General features: G+C 42.8%; 1 protein-coding gene across 16 annotated transcripts in view; it reads left to right on the top strand.

The window, feature by feature from the left end:
* Positions 1-21,329, top strand: part of LOC144462519 (NACHT, LRR and PYD domains-containing protein 12-like) — a 35,042-nt gene that overhangs the window by 2,523 nt on the left and 11,190 nt on the right. For 7 of the 16 annotated variants that reach the window (XM_078166501.1, XM_078166506.1, XM_078166494.1 and 4 more), the window contains exons 3-11: positions 2,109-2,225; positions 2,357-2,410; positions 10,912-12,664; positions 12,771-12,944; positions 13,769-13,939; positions 14,146-14,319; positions 17,027-17,197; positions 17,404-17,577; positions 19,000-19,173. In XM_078166501.1, the coding sequence (XP_078022627.1) occupies positions 2,109-2,225; positions 2,357-2,410; positions 10,912-12,664; positions 12,771-12,944; positions 13,769-13,939; positions 14,146-14,319; positions 17,027-17,197; positions 17,404-17,577; positions 19,000-19,173 (2,962 nt within the window). Of the gene's footprint in view, positions 1-2,108; positions 2,226-2,356; positions 2,411-2,625; positions 2,720-10,911; positions 12,665-12,770; positions 12,945-13,768; positions 13,940-14,145; positions 14,320-17,026; positions 17,198-17,403; positions 17,578-18,999; positions 19,174-21,329 lie in introns of those variants that run through there. The other 9 variants (XM_078166507.1, XM_078166495.1, XM_078166503.1 and 6 more) reach the window with 8 other exon arrangements.

Below are 21,329 nucleotides of genomic sequence, written 5' to 3'. Positions count from 1 at the left end.
AAGGCATGAAGTTAAAGATGAAACATGCTTTTTAACATAAACTGATGTATTATTTTTATTTTGTACAATTTTAGAGTGAAAAGAAGGAAAGGAGCACCGTGCAAAGATTTGTGCACCCCGAGACATTTACGCTTTCAGACAACTTTTCCCAGGGTCTCAGACCTTAATGGGCTTGTTAGGGCTCTGGCTTGGTCTCCATCATGTCAAGATTATCTCCCCACCCAGTTGTTATATCATAACTATGGGAATTATCCCTATCTGGGGTAATCAACGTGGAAACTTAATAATCTTTCAGACACAGCACTTTACGTGGCCCGCATGCGCCAGGCTATAAAAGCCCCACCTTGTGCATGCACCCACTGATTCATTGATTCCCACCTGTTGGAGTCGACGTGAGAGCAGAAAGAAAAAGAGATAGGAGTTAAGCGTTTTGTCCACTTACCTTTGTTTAGATTGGAGAGCTGGCCTTTAAACATAGCTGTTGGCAGTTAGCAGCTAACTCACAGAAGAAGAACAGCAGCTGAAAATGTCCACAAAAAGAGAAAACAGTGAGGTCCAGGAGCTCCTTACCCTCTGAGCAGAGCACGAGATCAGCCGCCATATAACAGGGACGCTAAATGATTGTTATTGACATGTGATGTCATTGTTATTGTTTATAAAGACTTGCTGACACGTATGATATATGTCACACTAGAGGCTGACTCACTCAAAGTGTTGCTTTGTCACCTAATGACCCGTACAAAACCTTCGATGTTCTCTAACATGACAGCCGCCTGCAGCTAAAACTAGCTTTTGTTCTTGATCTTCAAGGGTTAAATTACATATTTAAACAAAGCTTAGTAAGCAGATGGCACAAAAAAATTGCAAAAGGAAACATCTGATGACTTAATTCTTATTCACTGAGTGTGATCCCTCAAATTGTTTAGGAGTGATGTACAAATGAATTTGGCAGCAGATATGCAGAGTCAGGAACTGAACTTTGTTTCTACTGAGGTGATGTCACCTTTTGGTCTTAAACTCTGAACCATTTTACATATTAGCAATTTTTAGGTTCTTTAAATTAGATTCAGTTTTATTATGATTGCACCGACTCAGAGTGAGAACAAAATGCAGTTTAGCATCTTTCTGTTACTGCTAACCTGTAGAGTAGTTTATGCACACCTGAGGGTAAGAAAGGCTAAGATGTATTGAGAAAATATAGATGATTTAATATTCCATATCCCTGACCCTCCCAAATCTAACTGACATCACTATTATTAATCCAACAGAAACAAAAAAACAGTTCTGACTCTTCCATACCTGCCAACATTAGGCTGCGAAAACAAGGAAGATTATGGGGTGTTGATAAATGTCTGTACACTCGACGCAACGTGCACGCAGTTGCTGTGTGCCTATCATAGTTCTGCGTCCTTTTGGTCTATGTCACTATGCAATTCCCTGCAAGAGCGCTTGGGGGCGTGGTGTTCTTTTATATACCTACCTAGACTCTGTCACGTCTGTGGTCGTTGCTTGTTCATTGTTTGTTTATCTTCCCGCTTTGCTCTAGTCACAGTGAAGATGGCGACCAAGAGAGAAAGACTGTTGCTCGAGCTCGAAATGATCGACACTGAACAACAAATGCTCTTATTACATTATTACATCCATCTTTTAATCAAAACTCAAAACACAACCGATCACAATGGAGACTTTTGAAATGGTGGTGTTGTGGTACTGCAGCAGGAAGTGAAACCTTGCGAAATGCAATGTAATGATGTAGTTTGAAGGACCAATCATAACTCTTGCGGTCTGCGTTGGGTCTGCATTGCCTCGACGCGTGGTTACAATTTTTTGGAGGTGCACGTGTGTCGGTCGCAGAGGGGTGCAACGCCTCCGCAAAGCCTCTGCGACGTAGGTACACAGAAGCATAAATCTTGCTTTAGACCTGCTGCCACTGCAAAAATGGATGGATGATGAAGAGTCCAATAAATATTCTCTGGTCAATTTTAATGTGTGTGTCAGTGTCATGTATCACATTTTTAACATGGATTAATTATTCTTGATATTTCAGGTCTCTGCTAAAATCTAAAATTGAATTGTGATTCCTGATTATTTTGTCTTATCTCAATCAGCTCAAACTCAGATGGAAACAAGAAACACAACACTCACTGCCCAGCATGGAAGTGCCCTCAGCGCACCATACATGAACAATATCCAATTAGAAGGGGATATTACGATCAACACAATCGGTAAAGGTTTCCCCTGAGTTCATAAATCAAACCTTATTTGTATTTAATTATGTACTTGCTTAAAATGTAACCTCCAAAATGTTTATGAATATTTTGGCCTCCTCTAAAGATGCTGCACGTTTATGTTTCAGTCCAGCTACCCGACAGGACAGACACCAGTGATGCTGTTTCTCCCGAAACCAAAGGTATTGTCCCATTTTTAAAAGATGTTCAAACATTCAACATGTTTAATTGATTTTAACAACCAAATTTAAAAAAAGTTGATCTTCTGTCACAAAATAGAGTGAATAATAATGAAAGTGTTGTGGAGATGGTTTGCTTTCTGAATGAAGGCTGACCTGAGTCTTGCAACCTGTTCTCATTCTCAGGTCGTCAAATAGTGAGACTTTGTCATGCCCCCTCTGCGTCTCATCGTGACACATAGGGTAGCGTCGTCATGTGACGTACAGCTGAAACACTTTGTAACACATGGTTCATGTTGTCAAATGATCACAGTTAGGTTTAGATAACAAAGCTACCTGCTTAGGTTTAGACAAAAGATCATGTTGTGAATTAAGTCAATGTGTAGGAGCCATGTTGTGTTTATTTATTTATTCTGTACCTCCAAAATACAGGGGGCAGTATTTCCTTTCTTTACTGACCCTACCCGGATGTTGGCGGGGGGTCAGGCAGGTTACTTGAGGTTATTCAGTGTTGCACAGGTGTGGCTGATTAGATGGGAGAAGCAAACAGTTTTCGACTGTGCTTGTGCTTGTGCTTGAGCGTTTTTCTGTTTATAATTTATGTGGACAAGTATTAAGTATGTGGCTTCCGCAAGAAATTAAATGAACATTATTATTTCAAACGCAAAGGAAGTTTTCGTTGGTTTATTGCCTTGCCCGAGTACACGTCAAAACAAAATTAATCAGCATCCAGTAGTGGCTACAGGACCAGTCACTACAATTAGGTCGAAAACTGCTTCGTTTGGAAGAAGAAAACACGAACCCGTTGCACTGTGATTCAGCCAGCCGGTAAAGTGAACGCTGCGTTACTCACCTGTCTCTCGGCTACTGGAGCCGCCGGGACACCGTGCGTCGGAGCGGCGCGTCGGAGCGGCAACTGGAGCCGCTGGGAGGTGCAGCGGGCTTGGAGCTGCATCGGAGCGGAGCGGGCTGCTGGAGCCGCCGGGACCGCGCGTCGGAGCGGCTGGACGTCAGATCACCAATGCGGGCCAACGCACCATTGGGGTATGTGGTTCAGCGCTGACGTCTATTTAATGGCCATTGTAAATAGTGTGTGCACACATAACGGTACAATATGCGCAAATCCAATGCATTGGTAGCGGACTCGCAACTGCCTTGAATAAACTTTGCGCGTCGGGGCATGCGTTTTTGTGCTGATAAAATAAATAAAGACTTTTGACTTTTGGCCAACATGGCAGAAAAGGAGAAACCGGACAGACATTCTGGGAGTGAGACTGACCTTAATGTGGGTGGGGAGGTAAATGCACAAACTGAGAAAAAAGAAAAGCGTGAGGTGAAATTAACAACCAAAGCTTTATTGGAAAAAATAAGCAATTTAGAAAAAGAAAGAAAGGCTAAAATAAATAAACTGTCTAAACTAAAACAAACTATTGTTGTTCTGATGGAAGGTAAAGAACATGCAAATGAGGTCAAAGGTGAATTAAACAAGTTTGTGGGTTTGTCTGAAGAAATACACCAAGTGCATAAGGTTTTGTTGGGTCTATTGCCTGATGATGCTGCAACAAAGCATGATATATGGTTTCACGCAAAAATGTTGAATGTCCATGATTTTATTGCTGGTACAATGAAATGGTTGGCTGAAATTCAAGGTTGCACAACTGCTGTGGTTGATTACACTGAGCAAACCGAGGAACAGGTTCAAGGTGTAACTGCAGTTGACAATCATGGAGAAAAAGGTGAAACTCCTGCTGTGGGCAACAAGGAAACAGAAATTAAAGCTGCAGCCCATGATCAAAAGGATGATGAAAATAAAAATGGAGTGGAGGCTCAAAATAAAGCTGCTGCTGGTGGTCATGAGGAGGAGGAGATCCAGATTGAACCTCATGATAGCATTTCAAATGTTGCTTCAAAATCTTCCAGGAAGTCATTACGTCATAAAGGTTCCTCAACAGCCAGTTCCTCCTCTAGCAGCAAATCCTTAGCAGCTTCTGAACGTATAAGAGCGGAGGCGCAAAGGGCTGGACTCTTGGCTCGTGCTGCTGCCTTAAAGAATAAACATGCTCTGGAGGACCAGGAACACTTGTTAAAGAGACAAAAAGAACAACTTGAGTTGAACACTGAGATAGCTGTCGCTAGTGCTAAGCTGGCAGTGCTACAGGCCAGCGGCAGCAGTAGAGGCAGCATTGCATCGAAGCACTCAGATGGAATGGAGTCCTATTTCAACAAAGGGGCTAAGCCTAAAACCAAGCCTGCTTTCCTCAATCCACATGCCTCACAATTTGTGCCTCAGCCTTCTCAGCAGCACGTGTCTCATCATTCACTGCAAGGCTACGCTGAGCCATTGTCAAAAAATGAGGTTGCATTTGATCCAAACACAGTTCACTACAGTCAGCAGTTGGACCCCACAGCTTATCCGGTCGACACCATGTCAAAGCCTCTTGTGTCGCAAATAAGCTCACCTGTCATCTCAAGCTCTCTACCGCCTCATTTTGAGTTGCCTAAAAAATCCAGCTGTCACACAAAGCAATCCATCTGTGCCGGGTCAAAACCAATCAGTGGGAGACCTCTACAGTGTGTTGCAACAGCAAAATGATATAACGGCTCTTCTTGTTCAAATGCAAACATCACAGTTACTGCCACATCAGGAAATTCCAACTTACGATGGAGATCCTCTGCAGTTCAATTCATTTATGAAGGCATTTGAGTACTGTGTGGAGGCAAAGAGCAAGTGTAAAGGAGACTGTCTGTACTACCTTGAGCAGTACACAAGGGGCAGCCAAGGGACATTGTGCGCAGCTGCCTTCACATGACCGCTGAAAGAGGATACGCTGTAGCGAAGCAGCTGCTTAAGGATCATTTTGGAAATGAATTCAACATAACAGCAGCCTACATGGAAAAAGTCATTGGCTGGCCAAGTATCAAGTCTGAGGATACTAAAGCACTGAAAGCTTATGGACTCTTCCTTCGTGAATGCTGCAATGCTATGGAGGAGTTACAATATTTAGAAGAACTAAGCATGTCAGCTAACATGAGAATCCTGATTCAGAAGTTCCCGTATAAACTCCGAGAAAAATGGAGAACAAGGCAAGTGAAATATGTGAGAGAACTGGTTGCAGAGCACGTTTCCCAGACATTGTGAACTTCATTGAGCAGCAGATCAGAATCACCTCAGATCCAGTCTTCGGTGACATACAGGACACACCACCTGTTAAAGGAATAACAAGACCAAGTAAGTCTCAAATGAAACCACAATTCAAAAGAAATATTTTTGCAACTCATGTTTCCATTAATGATAAATGCAAAGCAAGTGCTCACAATAATGTAGACGCTCAGAAAAAAGATGTCTCCAAGACCAACTCTTCCTCTTGTTTGTATTGTGCACATGATGGTCATGTATTGAAACAATGTTATCAACTGGGTAAAAAAATCACACAGAGAAAAATTAGACTTTCTAAAGGAGAAAGGCCTATGTTTTGGCTGCCTGAACACAGGACACTTAAGCAGGAGTTGTGAAAGACGCATCACTTGCAAACACTGCAGCCAAATGCACTCCAGTATTCTGCACATTGGACAAAAGGAAAGAGGGAATCAGAAGGATACAGAGCAGCTAAAGAGGTTCACTGAAAGCTGCACAACTTCCTCAACTTGTGGTCATACAGGGGCTGGCCACCGCAATGGTATTCTTCCCATCTTGCCTGTACAAGTGAAGAGTTCAAAAGGAAATAAGGTTATTGAAACATATGCCTTCCTGGACCCAGGGAGTACAGGTACCTTCTGCTCTGAAAAACTCCTTTGTAGGTTGAACACTCAAGGACGAAAGACCAAGATTCATCTTCGCACCATGGGTCATGATAAAACAGTAACAAGTTCTATTGTTAAAGGCCTGGAGATTTCAGACTTATCCGGCAAACATTTCTTTAAGCTTCCCAGTGTGTTTACTCAAAAAGAAATGCCTGTCTGCACAGACAACATAATCAGTGAAGAGGAGCTGACCAAATGGCCCTATCTGAAAGAGCTTAAAATCCCTCACATAAATTCTGATGTTGATCTGTTAATTGGCACCAATGCATCCAAACTGATGGAACCGTGGGAGGTGGTTAACAGTCGGGGTGAAGGGCCCTACGCCATCAAAACCTTACTGGGGTGGGTAATAAATGGTTCAGTACATGGATATGGTGATAGTGAGAGTGGTTACCCTTCAGTTCATGCCAACAGAACTGTGGTTGACAGAATAGAGGAGCTGTTGACTAGCCAATACAACTACGACTTCATCGAAAGGTCCTTTACAGAACAAGAGGAAATGTCAAGAGAGGAAAAGAAGTTCGTAGAAATAATGGAGGGCTCTGTTCGGCTTGAGGACGGACACTACAGGTTCCAACTACCTTTCAGAGGGAAAGACGTCTCAATGCCAAACAACCTTACCATTGCTCTGCAGCATGTCCGTGGTCTGAAGTGGAAGCTTCAAAGAAATGCAAGCTTTCATGAGGAGTATACCAACTTTATTACTGAGGTCATAAACAATGGTTACGCTGAACAAGTGCCGCAACACCAGTTGGAGGCGACAAAGGGTAAAGTGTGGTATGTACCGCATCATGGTGTATACCATCCATGAAAACATAAGCTATGGGTCGTGTTTGATTGTGGAGCAGAATATAAAGGGGTCTCGCTCAACAGTCAGCTTTTGCAAGGCCCAAACCTGACCAGCTCTTTGGTAGGGGTCCTGATGAGGTTTCGGCAGAATCGTGTGGCACTAATGGCAGACATAAAGGCCATGTTCCACCAAGTAAAGGTGGCAAAGGAACATGTGGACTTCCTGCGTTTTGTGTGGTGGCCTCAAGGTAATCTGGAGCAAGATCTTGTAGAATACCGTATGACTGTCCATTTATTTGGAGCAGTTTCCTCTCCCAGTTGCGCCTGTTATGCTCTTAGGACTGCTGAAGACAACCAGGCCAGCTTTTCACCAGCTGTGGTCGAGACAGTCAACAGGAATTTCTACATGGATGATCTTCTGAAGAGTCTGCCCTCTGAAGAGGATGCTGTCACCATGGCTAAGGACCTCATAGCCATATGTAGCAAAGGAGGGTTCACTCTAACTCAGTGGATCAGCAACAGCAGGGAAGTGCTGCAATGCATCCCAGAGGAGCTCAGATCCAAAACCCTGTGTGAGCTGGACCTAGACAGAGACAAGCTGCCCGTGGACAGGGCTCTAGGTTTGCAGTGGTGTATTGAAACAGACAGTTTCAAATTCAAACTGAAAGTCAAGGAGAAGCCTTCCACCAAACAAGGTATGTTATCCATGATCAGCTCCATCTATGATCCATTAGGATTCCTAGCACCTCTCATACTCCCTGCCAAACTGCTGTTACAAGACCTATGCAGGATGAAATGTGATTGGGACGATCCCATACCTTCAGCTTTCCAAGAAAGGTGGAACAAGTGGCTGACAGACCTGGAAAAGGTGGCAGATTTTCAGGTCAACAGGTGTGTCAAGCCCGAAGGATTTGGAAGGATAGTTTGCGCTCAATTGCATCATTTTTCTGATGCTAGTGAGAGCGGCTATGGTACGGCTACTTACCTCAGAATGCAGAATGTGAAGGAAATGGTGCATATTGCTTTCCTGTTTGGTAAAGCCAGAGTCGCTCCACTTAAGGCTGTTACCATTCCCCGCTTGGAGCTAACAGCTGCTGTGGTTGCTGTCAGAGTGGATAGGATGCTTCAATCAGAGCTACAGCTTCCATTGAAGAAAGCCTGCTTCTGGACTGACAGCACATCAGTCCTAAAGTACATCAGAAATGAGGACCGGAGGTTTCAAACCTTTGTTGCCAACAGGATAGCCACCATCAGGGATAACACGGAAGTTGAACAGTGGAGATACATTCCAACAGCTTTAAATCCCGCTGATGATGCTTCTCGTGGATTAAAGGCAGAAAGCCTTTTGAGACAAAGATGGATGGAAAGCCCTGAGTTTCTATGGGATCCTGAAGAGAAGTGGCCAAAATCGCCTATGGATTTCAGTGTGACTGTCGATGACCCAGAGGTAAAAGGGAACCTCAGGGTCAATGCAACAGTTGTCAGCACCAATACAACTTCTCAGCTGATAACCTTTTTCTCAGACTGGCAAAGGTTAAAGGTCGCAGTCGCTTGGATCATCAAGCTGAAAAAAGAGAAAGGAGTTGCAGCTCGCTAACACAAGTGCTAATGGAGCACCAGTGAATGTGCTAAAGGAGATGCAAGCATTCAGAAATTCACTTGGGAATCAAAGAGTCTTGCTGGAAGACCTTACAGAGGCTGAGACAGCCATAATTGCCTTCTGTCAACGAGAAAGATTCCCCGAGGAAATTGCTGCGCTAACCTCCAGCAATCCAGAGATACCCAGAAGTAGTAACATCTTTAAACTGGATCCTATCTTAGAAAATGGACTTCTGCATGTTGGGGGACGGCTGAGCAAAGCAGCTATCCCTGAGGACATAAAACATCCCCTCATCCTATCAAAGGACCAGCACATCTCTCACCTTATTCTCCGTCACTTCCATTTACAACTTGGCCATGGAGGCAGAAATCACGTCCTTTCCACTGCAAGGAGAAAATTCTGGATCACGAGTGGTGTTTCTGCAGCAAGGAAGGTCATAGCAAAATGCCTGTTCTGCAAGCTTTATGGAGGAAAAATGGGTGAACAAAAAATGGCTGACTTACCCGAGGAGAGAGTGGTTCCTGATCTACCACCATTCACTAACGTCGGCGTAGATTATTTTGGGCCAGTGGATGTGAAAAGAGGGCGGAGCACTGTAAAAAGGTATGGAGTTGTGTTCACTTGTATGACAAGCAGGGCCGTGCACCTGGAAGTGGCTTACTCTCTAGATACTGACTCATGTATCAACGCATTGAGAAGATTCATCTCTCGAAGAGGACAAGTTTCACACATGAGATCGGATAATGGCACCAACTTTGTGGGAGCAGAGAGAGAGCTACGAGAAGCCCTGGCTGCTTTAAATCACAACCAAATTGAAAAGGCCTTATCACAGAGAGGAATCAAGTGGAGTTTTAACCCACCATCTGGATCACATCACGGTGGCACCTGGGAGCGTCTCATATGAATGATCAGAAAGGTTCTGAGTTCTGTGCTTTGTCAACAAACATTAGATGATGAAGGATTTCATACTGTACTATGCGAAGCAGAGGCAATGCTCAATGATCGCCCCATCACAAAACTGTCAGAGAACCCCAACGACCTTGAAGCCTTAACACCAAACCACTTACTACTCATGAAAGGGAAACCAATTCTTCCACCAGGACTTTTCGACAAGACAGATCTGTACACCAGGAGACGGTGGAAACAGGTTCAATATATCTCCGACCTCTTTTGGAAAAGGTGGATCCGAGAGTATTTACCATTACTGCAAGAGCGTCAAAAATGGACAAAGGAAAAATGGAGTTTAATGCCTGGAGATGTTGTCATGGTGATGGACTCCACAGCACCATGTGGGTCTTGGGTGCTTGGAAGAGTACTCAAAACCTTTCCAGATAAGAAGGGTTTGGTACGTGTGGTTCGTCTTCAAACCAAAACAAATGTGATAGAAAGACCTGTAACAAAAATATGTCTGTTATGTGAAGCCACAGTTTGATTTATCTGTGCAGTGATTTATGTAAAAGCTTGGGTTATGCTCTTATGCATATTCATATATTTGAAGTTCATATTTGTACGGCTCCTTTAATTTATATTTTTCTTTTTTAATTGCTTTGTCTTCTGCCAGATGCAATTAGGGGCTGGCGTGTAGGAGCCATGTTGTGTTTATTTATTTATTCTGTACCTCCAAAATACAGGGGGCAGTATTTCCTTTCTTTACTGACCCTACCCGGATGTTGGCGGGGGGTCAGGCAGGTTACTTGAGGTTACTCAGTGTTGCACAGGTGTGGCTGATTAGATGGGAGAAGCAAACAGTTTTCGACTGTGCTTGTGCTTGTGCTTGAGCGTTTTTCTGTTTATAATTTATGTGGACAAGTATTAAGTATGTGGCTTCCGCAAGAAATTAAATGAACATTATTATTTCAAACGCAAAGGAAGTTTTCGTTGGTTTATTGCCTTGCCCGAGTACATGTCAAAACAAAATTAATCAGCATCCAGTAGTGGCTACAGGACCAGTCACTACACAATGTGACATAAACATGTCGCGTGTGACATTATGTAATGTTACGTGAAAACAACATTGACTTTTGATTTCACACAGGACATGGACTGTGGTCTCCCAGGTGAAAGTCCTGTTTTGTTTGTTTATTCATGAATTCATAAATTCTGCTTGCACCTACATGGACCAGAGATCTGTCTAAGTAAATCTGGACCTGAGTCAAAACCAGGAAACACTGTAATTCTGGCCCCGGGCTGGTTCAGTTGTGGTTCTTAGGTTTTGTCTGAGTCTGTCTGAAAACCTAGCTGCCATACACTACATGCAGTTTTTGCTAACCTGAGAATGAGAAAATAATATAACAATGATTTTTTCATCTCTCAGGAAACATCCAAAGGTGCAAAGATGATCTAAAATCTTTCCTTGAAAATACAACAAAGAATCTGTCTCAGGGAAAAGAGGAAGATGGATCAACTCCTTTAAACAAAATCTATACAGAGCTTTACATCACAAAGGGAGGCAGTGGGGAGGTTAACAATGAACATGAAGTGGTTGAATTAGAATGTAAAAGGAGTCCGAGTGAGGAGAAGAAAATCCAGCTCAATGACATTTTTGAACCTTTATCAAATGAAGAAGACCCTCCACAGAGAATTCTGACGAAGGGAATCGCTGGCATTGGAAAAACTGTGGCTGTGCAGAAATTCACTCATGACTGGGCAACAGGAAAAGCCAACCAAACTATTGACTTCATATTTCCAATCTCATTCAGAGAATTGAATCTAATAACACATAAGCGTTGGAGTCTTATGACGTTGATAGGTAAATATTTTAAAGAAGTGAAGGATTTGTTAACGTCAGACTACAACAGTTCAAGAGTTTTGTTCATATTCGACGGCCTGGACGAAAGCAAGTTACCTCTGGACTTCGAGGAGAATGAGACGTGGCGCGATGATACAGAGACCACAACACTAGACGTCCTGCTAACCAACTTAATCACAGGGCAACTGCTGCACAATGCCTCAGTCTGGATCACAAGTAGACCAGCTGCAGCCACTAAGATTCCTACCGAGTTCATCAACAGGGTGACCGAGGTACGAGGCTTTGATGATGAGCAGAAGGAGGAGTACTTTCAGAAGACAGTTAGTGACAAGACTATGGCTCAGAAGATCCTCAATCATCTTCAGTCAAAGCCGCTGAGAAGTCTGTACATCATGTGCCACATCCCAGTCTTCTGTTGGATTTCAGCCACAACTCTCCAGAATCTCCTGACAGAAACAAAACAAAGTGAGCTGCCCAAGACTGTGACTGAAATGTACACACACTTCCTGATCACCCAGACAAAGCTGAAGGTTTATCAGAAAGGTGAAACAAACAGAGATGTGATCATGAAATTAGGAAAGCTGGCATTTGAACAGCTACAGAAGGACAACATCATCTTCTATGACAAGGACTTGAAGAGTTGTGACATTCATCAGGAACAAGCTGCAGTTTATTCAGGTCTTTGCACACAGATCATAAGAAAAGAATGTGGTCTTCACAAACAAGAGATTTACTCCTTCATACATTTAAGTGTTCATGAGTTTCTGGCAGCGCTGTATGTATTAGAGACCTTCTTGAACAGCAGAGAAAATCTGCTTCCTGGGAAGCGAAGTGTGACAGAGATGTTGAAGAGAGAACTTCCCATCATCCTCCTCCACAAGAGGGCAGTGGATTTAGCTTTGGCCAACGATCATGGAAAATGGGACTTGTTCCTGCGCTTCCTGCTCGGTCTGTCACAGGATAAAAATCAGAAGCTTCTTCAGGAAGCATTTGGATTCAAAGAGAGACGTCCACAGAGCAACCAGAAGACGATCACCTACATTCACGAGAAGATCAAGGAACTTTCCAACGTCAACAAGAGCATCAATCTGTTCCACTGTTTAAATGAGTTGGGTGACCGGTCTCTGGTAGAGCAAGTCCAAAAGTACCAGAACTCAGGAGATGTTGGTAACTTGTTACCTGAACATTGGTCAGCTCTGGCCTTTCACCTGCTCGCTTCCGGTGAAGACCTGGATGTCTTTGACCTGAAGAAATACTACGGATCAGATGAAGCTCTGGGGAGGCTGCTGCCAGTGCTCAAAGCATCAAAGACAGCTTTGTAAGTATCTGACCTCAAGAAACCCAACAGCTCTGAAGCTTTAAGAGTAGAAGGACAGAGGGGAGTGTCTGTAAAATGTTAATAGTCATGTTGTTTTTCACTTCAGGTTAAGTGGCTGTAATCTCACCGACGGATGTTGCAAGAGCATTTCATCAGCTCTCAGCCTGAAGTCTTCTAGTCTGGAGGAGTTAGACCTGAGCAGAAACAAACTGCAGGACTCTGGAGTGACGCTGCTCTCTGACGGTCTAAAGAGTCCCAACTGCAAACTCCAGAGACTCAGGTGAGAACATCCAGATGCACAGTTAGTGTGTGAGGTGACAAGTAATACTGACTGATGGACACTTACACTGAGAGTGATTCTGTTTTCCTTCATATCACAGCAAACATAGACGAGAGTTTACCTTTAAATGTCTCATATCACATGGTGATCACGCACATTTACAATCTTCAAAGATTTAAACTAATCTTTTGCCAAAACAAGATCAGCACAGTTTCAAGGTGAATAATGGTCAGAAAATATCATGATGTCAGAATGAAGCTGACCTTTGACCTTTTGAATATTAAATGTAGGGCTGCAGCTATCAATTCTTTTAGTAATCAAGTATTCTATCGATTATTCAGCGATTAATGGAGTAATTGGATCAGAAATACTGCCTGTTTTCATGAAATGAAAAGTCCTCTGTTTAGATTATTATGAAATAAATAACACATTCTAATGTAGTTCACATATCTATTAGAGTTTCAGACATTCACACATTGTACATTATACAGTATGATAAAAAGCTAGAACATAAAAGTTTAGAATTTTTGTAATTATTATAACTCCTCATATGAAGACATACTTAATATTATTACAACTGTGTGTTAGTGTGTTGTCATTAATGATGTGTTTATACAGCAGCCTCCTCTTGGTCTCCACAGGAGGAGTTATAGATGATGACAAATACATTAAGAAACACTAAATCTGCTCACAGCTACATTATAATGTGTTATAGATCATTTATTACATTTTATTTCCATTAACTTTACATTTTTACACTTTCACAAAAAGTTCCAACACAAAACAAACTGATCTGAAATCTGTGTTTAAATGTCTCCTTCCAGTCTGAAGTCCTGCAGGTTATCAGCAGAATGCTGTCGGCCTTTGACCTCTGCCCTCAGCAGCTCCTCTGATCTCAAAGAGCTCGACCTGAGCTACAACCAGCTGATGGACCAGGGGGCGGAGCTGCTTTCTGATTGGCTGAGGAAACCCCAGTGTAGACTGGAGACACTGAGGTGAGACTTCTCAGACAGTTTCCTGTCATTCTTCCTTCTCTGGACACCAGCTGTGTAAATAATATGTCTAATTATTAATCTGAGATCATTTCAGTGTCAGTCAGACTCAGACTGCAGCTGCAGCTCAGCTGCTGGGTCAGAGGTCAGGGTCTGGAGCTGCCACTGCATGTTACCACCTATAAGTTCAAACTGTTTTTCCCCAACAGACTGGCTGACTGTCAGTTTACAGAGAGAGGCTGTGCTGCACTGGGTTCCAGTCTGAAGTCAAACCCCGCCCACCTGAGAGTCCTGGATCTGGAAGACAATGACCTCAGAGACGGTGGTGTCACAAACCTTTGTGAGTTCTTGGCAGAGCCACGTTGTGGACTGGAGACACTGAGGTGAGTATTGTGGTCATTATTTAAATAAAAGTGAAAAACCAAGTGCTGTCACACATTCAGGTGTGCAGAGACAGTTTTCAGGTATTTGAGGCCATTTTCACACTAAAAGTCCTCTGTTTAGATTATTATGAAATAAATAACACATTCTAATGTAGTTCACGTATCTATTAGAGTTTCAGACATTCACACATTGTACATTATACAATACGATAAAAAGCTCGAACATAAAAGATCAGAGTTTTTGTAATTATTATAACTCATATGAAGACATATTTAATATTATTACAACTGTGTGTTAGTGTGTTGTCATTAATGATGTGTTTATACAGCAGCCTCCTCTTGGTCTCCACAGGAGGAGTTATAGTTGATGACAAATACATTAAGAAACACTAAATCTGCTCACATCTACATTATAATGTGTTATAGATCATTTATTACATTTTATTTAAAGCCCCTACAAGGAACTTTCATTTTGAGTTGATTTTGGCGACCCTGTGGACAAAAGCGGTAGTGTTTTGCCGGAATGAAACCTACATTTCCCATGAGCTCTAGCGCGTATTGTCATAAAGACACTTACCTGGCTCGCGCATGTGTTTGTTTTGGGGATGAATGAAACAACAAGACGGGAAAACTTTGCCCCCGCTCCTATCGGGGATCCCAGCTCCACCTCTCCGGGGTAAACGCAGTGGTCGGCTGGTAAGGCTGAAGGCCTATTTGGCGAGCACTTCCACGGCTTCTTGGACTGAGTATGGAGCGGTGCCTCGCCTCTTTCTTTTTCGGCACTCGCTGGACCCTGTCGACGCCTGGCTGGTACCTGTCGTCGGCCCAGATGAGGTGTTCCAGCCCCGCGGCCCCTGCTCTCCTCGGGTGAATCTGCACAACCTGCGGCCTCTGTGTGTGGCTCCCCGGACAGCTAACGCCGTGGACCCGCTGGCTCCTGCCAGGATTGGGCTGGTAAATGCTAGATCGCTTGCGAACAAAACGTTTATCCTAAATGATTTCCTGACTTCCCGAGGATTGGATTTTCTCTGTGTGACTGAGACGTGGCTGACTGTTGGTGAGTCCAGTGCTTTCACAGAACTTTTACCCGATGATTGCTGCTATTTTAACTCCCCGCGGACGTCGGGTCGAGGAGGAGGAATAGCGACTATTTATAAGAGTCACTAAATGTAAGCAGCTAGGTAAGATGACGTGTGCCGCCTGAGTGCCGTAAATCATTTCAGATTCAGATTCAGAATACTTTATTAATCCCCGGGGGGAAATTGTTTTTGTTCCAATGCTCCGTGCAAAGTAGAAATAGAAATACAGCATGAATGGAAACAAGAGATAAAGATGAAGATATAAATAAAATACTAAAATAGACAATGAAATAAATAAAATAAAATATTAAAGTAGACATTAAAATAACATAAAATAAAATAAAATATTAAAGTAGACAATAAAATAAAATAAATAATAAAATAGTAAAGTAGACAATCTGAAATATATACAATATACAATGAAATGGTTGTAGCGTTATAAATGAAATAAGAATGAGTAATTATATTGTGTGTTTTGTTTTATAAATAGCCAAATGAGTCCGATCATCAGAGGGAGGAGTTGTACAGTTTAATGGCCACAGGTAGGGCTGCCCCGATTAGTCGACTAATCGATGACTAATCGACTATTAAAATAATCGGTGACTATTTTAGTAGTCAACTAATCGGTTTGAGTTATTTTCCATAGAAAAGCACTATAAAAGTACCCCAAAATACTCTTACTGCAGCTTCTTACATTCAAATATTGGCAGCTTTACACACTCTCCCGTGACAGTGAACTGAAGCCCTTTGGCGTGAGTACGAAACAAGACATTAGATGACGTAATTTTGGGGTTTGGGTGAGACAGACCGACATTTTTCAACATTTTAACACATTTTTTGATTAAATGATTAGTCGACTAATCGAAGAAATAATCGACAGATTAGTCGACAATGAAAATAATTGTTAGTGGCAGCCCTAGCCACAGGTAAGAATGACTTCCTGTGGCGCTCAGTGGTGCATTTAGGAGCAATCAGTCTCTGGCTGAAGGTGCTCCTCTGTTCGACCAGAGCGTTGTGGAGAGGGTGAGAGCCATGCTGAAGTATCGCCCGCACCTTCGACAGCATCCTCCTGTCTGACACTGCTGTCAAAGGGTCCAGCTCCACCCCCACAACGTCACTGGCCTTTCTGATCAGCTTGTTGAGTCTGTTGGCATCAGCTACTCTCAGTCTGCTGCCCCAGCACACCACAGCAAACAGAATAGCACTGGCCACCACAGACTCATAAAACATCCTCAGCATAGTCTGGCAGATGTTAAAGGAGCGGAGCCTCCTCAGAAAATAGAGGCGACTCTGTCCCTTCTTGTAAAGGACTTCAGTGTTCTTAGTCCAGTCCAGTTTATTGTCAATGTTGTCAAAGTTTCGTTCTGAAAGCGACCTGGGGCGGACCCGGACACAGTTTCCTAAAGGTATGGATATACACTATATAGAAATAGCTTATCTTCACACCGATGGTCTCATTTGCTGTTGTAGGTCACGCACAGACATCAGCAGAAACGAGAGACTTTTGCATATCCAGTTAAAAGTTCCTTGCAGCGGCTTTAAATTAACTTTACATTTTTACACTTTCACAAAAAGTTCCAACACAAAACAAACTGATCTGAAATCTGTGTTTAAATGTCTCCTTCCAGTCTGAAGTCCTGCAGGTTATCAGCAGAATGCTGTCGGCCTTTGACCTCTGCCCTCAGCAGCTCCTCTGATCTCAAAGAGCTCGACCTGAGCTACAACCAGCTGATGGACCAGGGGGCGGAGCTGCTTTCTGATTGGCTGAGAAAACCCCAGTGTAGACTGAAGACACTGAGGTGAGACTTCTCAGACAGTTTCCTGTCATTCTTCCTTCTCTGGACACCAGCTGTGTAAATAATATGTCTAATTATTAATCTGAGATCATTTCAGTGTCAGTCAGACTCAGACTGCAGCTGCAGCTCAGCTGCTGGGTCAGAGGTCAGGGTCTGGAGCTGCCACTGCATGTTACCACCTATAAGTTCAAACTGTTTTTCCCCAACAGACTGGCTCACTGTCAGTTTACAGAGAGAGGCTGTGCTGCACTGGGTTCCAGTCTGAAGTCAAACCCCGCTCACCTGAGAGTCCTGGATCTGGCATCAAATGACCTCAGAGACGGTGATGTCACAAAGCTTTGTGAGTTCTTGGCAGAGCCACGTTGTGGACTGGAGACACTGAGGTGAGTATTGTGGTCATTATTTAAATAAAAGTGAAAAACCAAATGCTGTCACACATTCAGGTGTGCAGAGACAGTTTTCAGGTATTTGAGGCCATTTTCAAGGCCAAAACAACTATCTGAACACTGAACATGCTAACTCCACCTATGTGAGAACAAAAACAAAAAGACATTCACTAAATCTGGCTCCAGAGGATACATCAGGAAACATGAGAACAATAAACAAAATAAAATGGCAGCCCTCCTATACAGCTTCAAAGCTAAGGTAAAAATAATAAATGTAAACTAGTGCAACAAACAGTGGACTAAATGCTCACAGTGTTGTACACACACTAATACTAACACTCACTATGATGGCCCACAGGAGGCACAATCAGACACTACAGAAAAACTAACCTCAGATTTAACACAAAAACACAATACTAGATGTTTGGAGGCTGAGGACAGGAACGCCACTGCTGTCAGTCGACCGCAGCGTTGCAAGGTGGGATTATCGGACCAGGGACTGAAAATGATCGTATTTTGAGGGAAATTATCGTATAACAGTCATAACCAAAATAACAAGCCTACTGATGCGCTACAGGCAAATATAGTCACTCAAGTGTTTACTTTTGTCATAGAGAAACCGTATTCATGATAACTGACAAGAAAATAAAGAGTAATCTGGCTTCACTTATTGAAATTTATTTTGCAGAACAACATTATCTCTCTTTGTCCTCAAAAATGACTCCAACTGAATGAATGAGCAAAAACAGCACATATTCAAAGTTAAACAGTGCCTGCTGCCAGGTAATAACATACACAAACGTCACCTGAATCTCACGCAAAGCAAAGCGCGATTGGCTGGAAACATGTCACATGGGAACAGATGCCTTCAAGGTTCACAGATAAACTCTGGCATACTGATTACGACCTCACATTCACAAAATGGTCAAATTATCGTACAAATACGATGATCATTGAACACCTGGCAACGCTGGTTAACCGGCCTGTTGGGAAGCTGGGGGTTTAAAACAGCAGACGGTAGTTTGGGGGCCAATCAGCCGTCCACACTGCCAGACCGAGCACACACCCCCAGCCAATCGGCACTCCACACCTGTAGTTAAGAGACAAAGGTCCTCACACAAAAAGGAGCACTCACTCTCACAGTCACACACAGGAAAGACACAGAGAAACTAAAACACATAAAAGAACCCCAGTGTAGACTGGAGACACTGAGGTGAGACTTCTCAGACAGTTTCCTGTCATTCTTCCTTCTCTGGACACCAGCTGTGTAAATAATATGTCTAATTATTAATCTGAGATCATTTCAGTGTCAGTCAGACTCAGACTGCAGCTGCAGCTCAGCTGCTGGGTCAGAGGTCAGGGTCTGGAGCTGCCACTGCATGTTACCACCTATAAGTTCAAACTGTTTTTCGCCAACAGACTGGCTGGCTGTCAGTTTACAGAGAGAGGCTGTGCTGCACTGGGTTCCAGTCTGAAGTCAAACCCCGCCCACCTGAGAGTCCTGGATCTGACAGGAAATTACCTCATAGACGGTGGTGTCACAAAGCTTTGTGAGTTCTTGGCAGAGCCACGTTGTGGACTGGAGACACTGAGGTGAGTATTGTGGTCATTATTTAAATAAAAGTGAAAAACCAAATGCTGTCACACATTCAGGTGTGCAGAGACAGTTTTCAGGTATTTGAGGCCATTTTCACACTAAAAGTCCTCTGTTTAGATTATTATGAAATAAATCAATGACTCATCACACACTGTAATGTAGTTGGACTGACATAGAACAGATTTCTAAGTGTTCATTCATGTAGAGTTTCTGTCATCATTACAACTTGTCCTGTGAAGATGTGGCCGGCCCAATAAAAATCAATAGCTTGGATTCAACTCAAATATTAAACATGAAAGATGTTAAAAAATAAAGGCACAGACAGCGCCACCTGCTGTTAAAGGAGCCCAAGGACTCCATGTGAGGCTACACAGGTTCTTATGAAATCAGCAGTGAGCAGAGTTAAAAAACACAAGTGAGATTAAAAGATTTATTACATAAGATCAGTAATAAAAGACAGCTGTCAGAATAATTAAAACCTATTAAATATCTCTTTAAACCAGTTGACTTCAGGGGCAGTAGGAAAAAACTGTTGCATGCAGTAACTGGGGCACAGCCATCTTGGGATTCAATGATTTCAAAATCAATCCAAAAATGGATGCAAGACTTTAAATGTCTCCACTTTCTAGGAAATCAAATAGACACATATGTTGAAATAAATACAGCCCAGACCACTGCCATAATCAGATGGGAAGCCTTTAAGGCATTTATTGGAGGCCAAATTATGAGCTATACAAGTCAGAAAGCAAGAGAATCAGGGGGAGATTTAGAGAACTGGAATCCAAGATTCAAATTGTAGAGAATAAGAGCTCCCAGGAAGGACAGAGTAACCTTGACACCTCAAAACAATTATTATAACTTAGGACACAATATAATGAGCTATCATCCCATAGGGCTGCTGCAAATATAATGAGGCTCAAAGAAGCCTATTATGAGCGAGGGGAAAAGCCAGGTAGACTCTTGGCATGGCGCATCAAACAACAACAGACAGAGACAGCAATGACTAATATTGAGGACAGGAATGGGAATAATATAATGAATCCATCAGAAATTAATACAGCCTTTAAAAACTTGTAGGAAAATCTCTGTAGATGTGAATATTCTACTAACTGTAACACTCAGTGTGAATTCCTCGACAAAATGAACATTCCTAAAAGTTCAGAGGAAAGTAAGGCAGCTTTGGATAAAGCTTTAAGCAAAGAGGAGATATCAGAAGCCATAGGTGCATTAAAGGCAGGGAAAACAGCGGGGCCGGATGGTCTTCAATAGACACCTATAAATATTTCAAAGATAGATTAATAAGCCCTCTGTACCAAATGTACTCAGAATCCTACAATAATGGATATGGACCCACTTCAATGAGAGAAGCCTCAATGATTCTGCTCCCAAAACCTGGGAAACCCAACAATAAATGTGAAAATATGCGCCCTGTAAGTCTAATAAACACAGATACACACATTCTCAGTAAAACTCTGGCAAAGAGGCTCGAAAATGTGCTTCCCAGTATTGTGAAGGAAGATCAAAATGGGTTCATAAAAGGAAGACAAGGATTTCACAATGTAAGACGGGTTCTCAATATTCTAGCCCAAAGGGAGAAGAAGATCCAGCTCTGCTCTCACTGGATGCAGAGAAGCCTTTCATAGGGTTGAATGGCTCCATCTTTTTGACTTTGTTGCTCGCTTTTGATTTGGGCCAAATGTTTGTAGTTGGATTCAGTTATTACACTTGAAGCCTTTGGCTAAGGTGCAAACAAATGAGATGATGTGTGAGTCCTTCAGTATAACGAGAGGCTGCCCTCAAGGTTCACCTCTGTCTCAACTTCTGGTGATTTTACCTATAGAGCCTTTCGCCATAGCAATTAGAACACATAGTGAATATCCCATGAGACAAATGGGGGTGTGTTCTAGATGGTGGGTGGGGGATGGGCAGTGTGATACCTAAGGCCCCGTTTAGACAACAACGATTTCAACTGAAAACGGTAAACTTTAGTTGCGTTTTGGCCGATCATTCACACGACAGCAGCGTTTTTGGTGCCTGAAAACGCAACGATTTGAAAACGTGTTCCAGAGTGCAACGTTTTGGAAACGGCAGCGTCTCCGTTGTCATGTAAACGTGCAATATGCAGTTCCTCTGAAAACGCAGACTTTTCGCA

Source organism: Epinephelus lanceolatus, chromosome 3 (assembly GCF_041903045.1).
Source record: "Epinephelus lanceolatus isolate andai-2023 chromosome 3, ASM4190304v1, whole genome shotgun sequence".
NCBI lineage: Eukaryota > Metazoa > Chordata > Actinopteri > Perciformes > Serranidae > Epinephelus > Epinephelus lanceolatus.
Note: the sequence above shows the minus strand (reverse complement) of the source record. Positions and strands in the feature narration are given on the sequence as shown.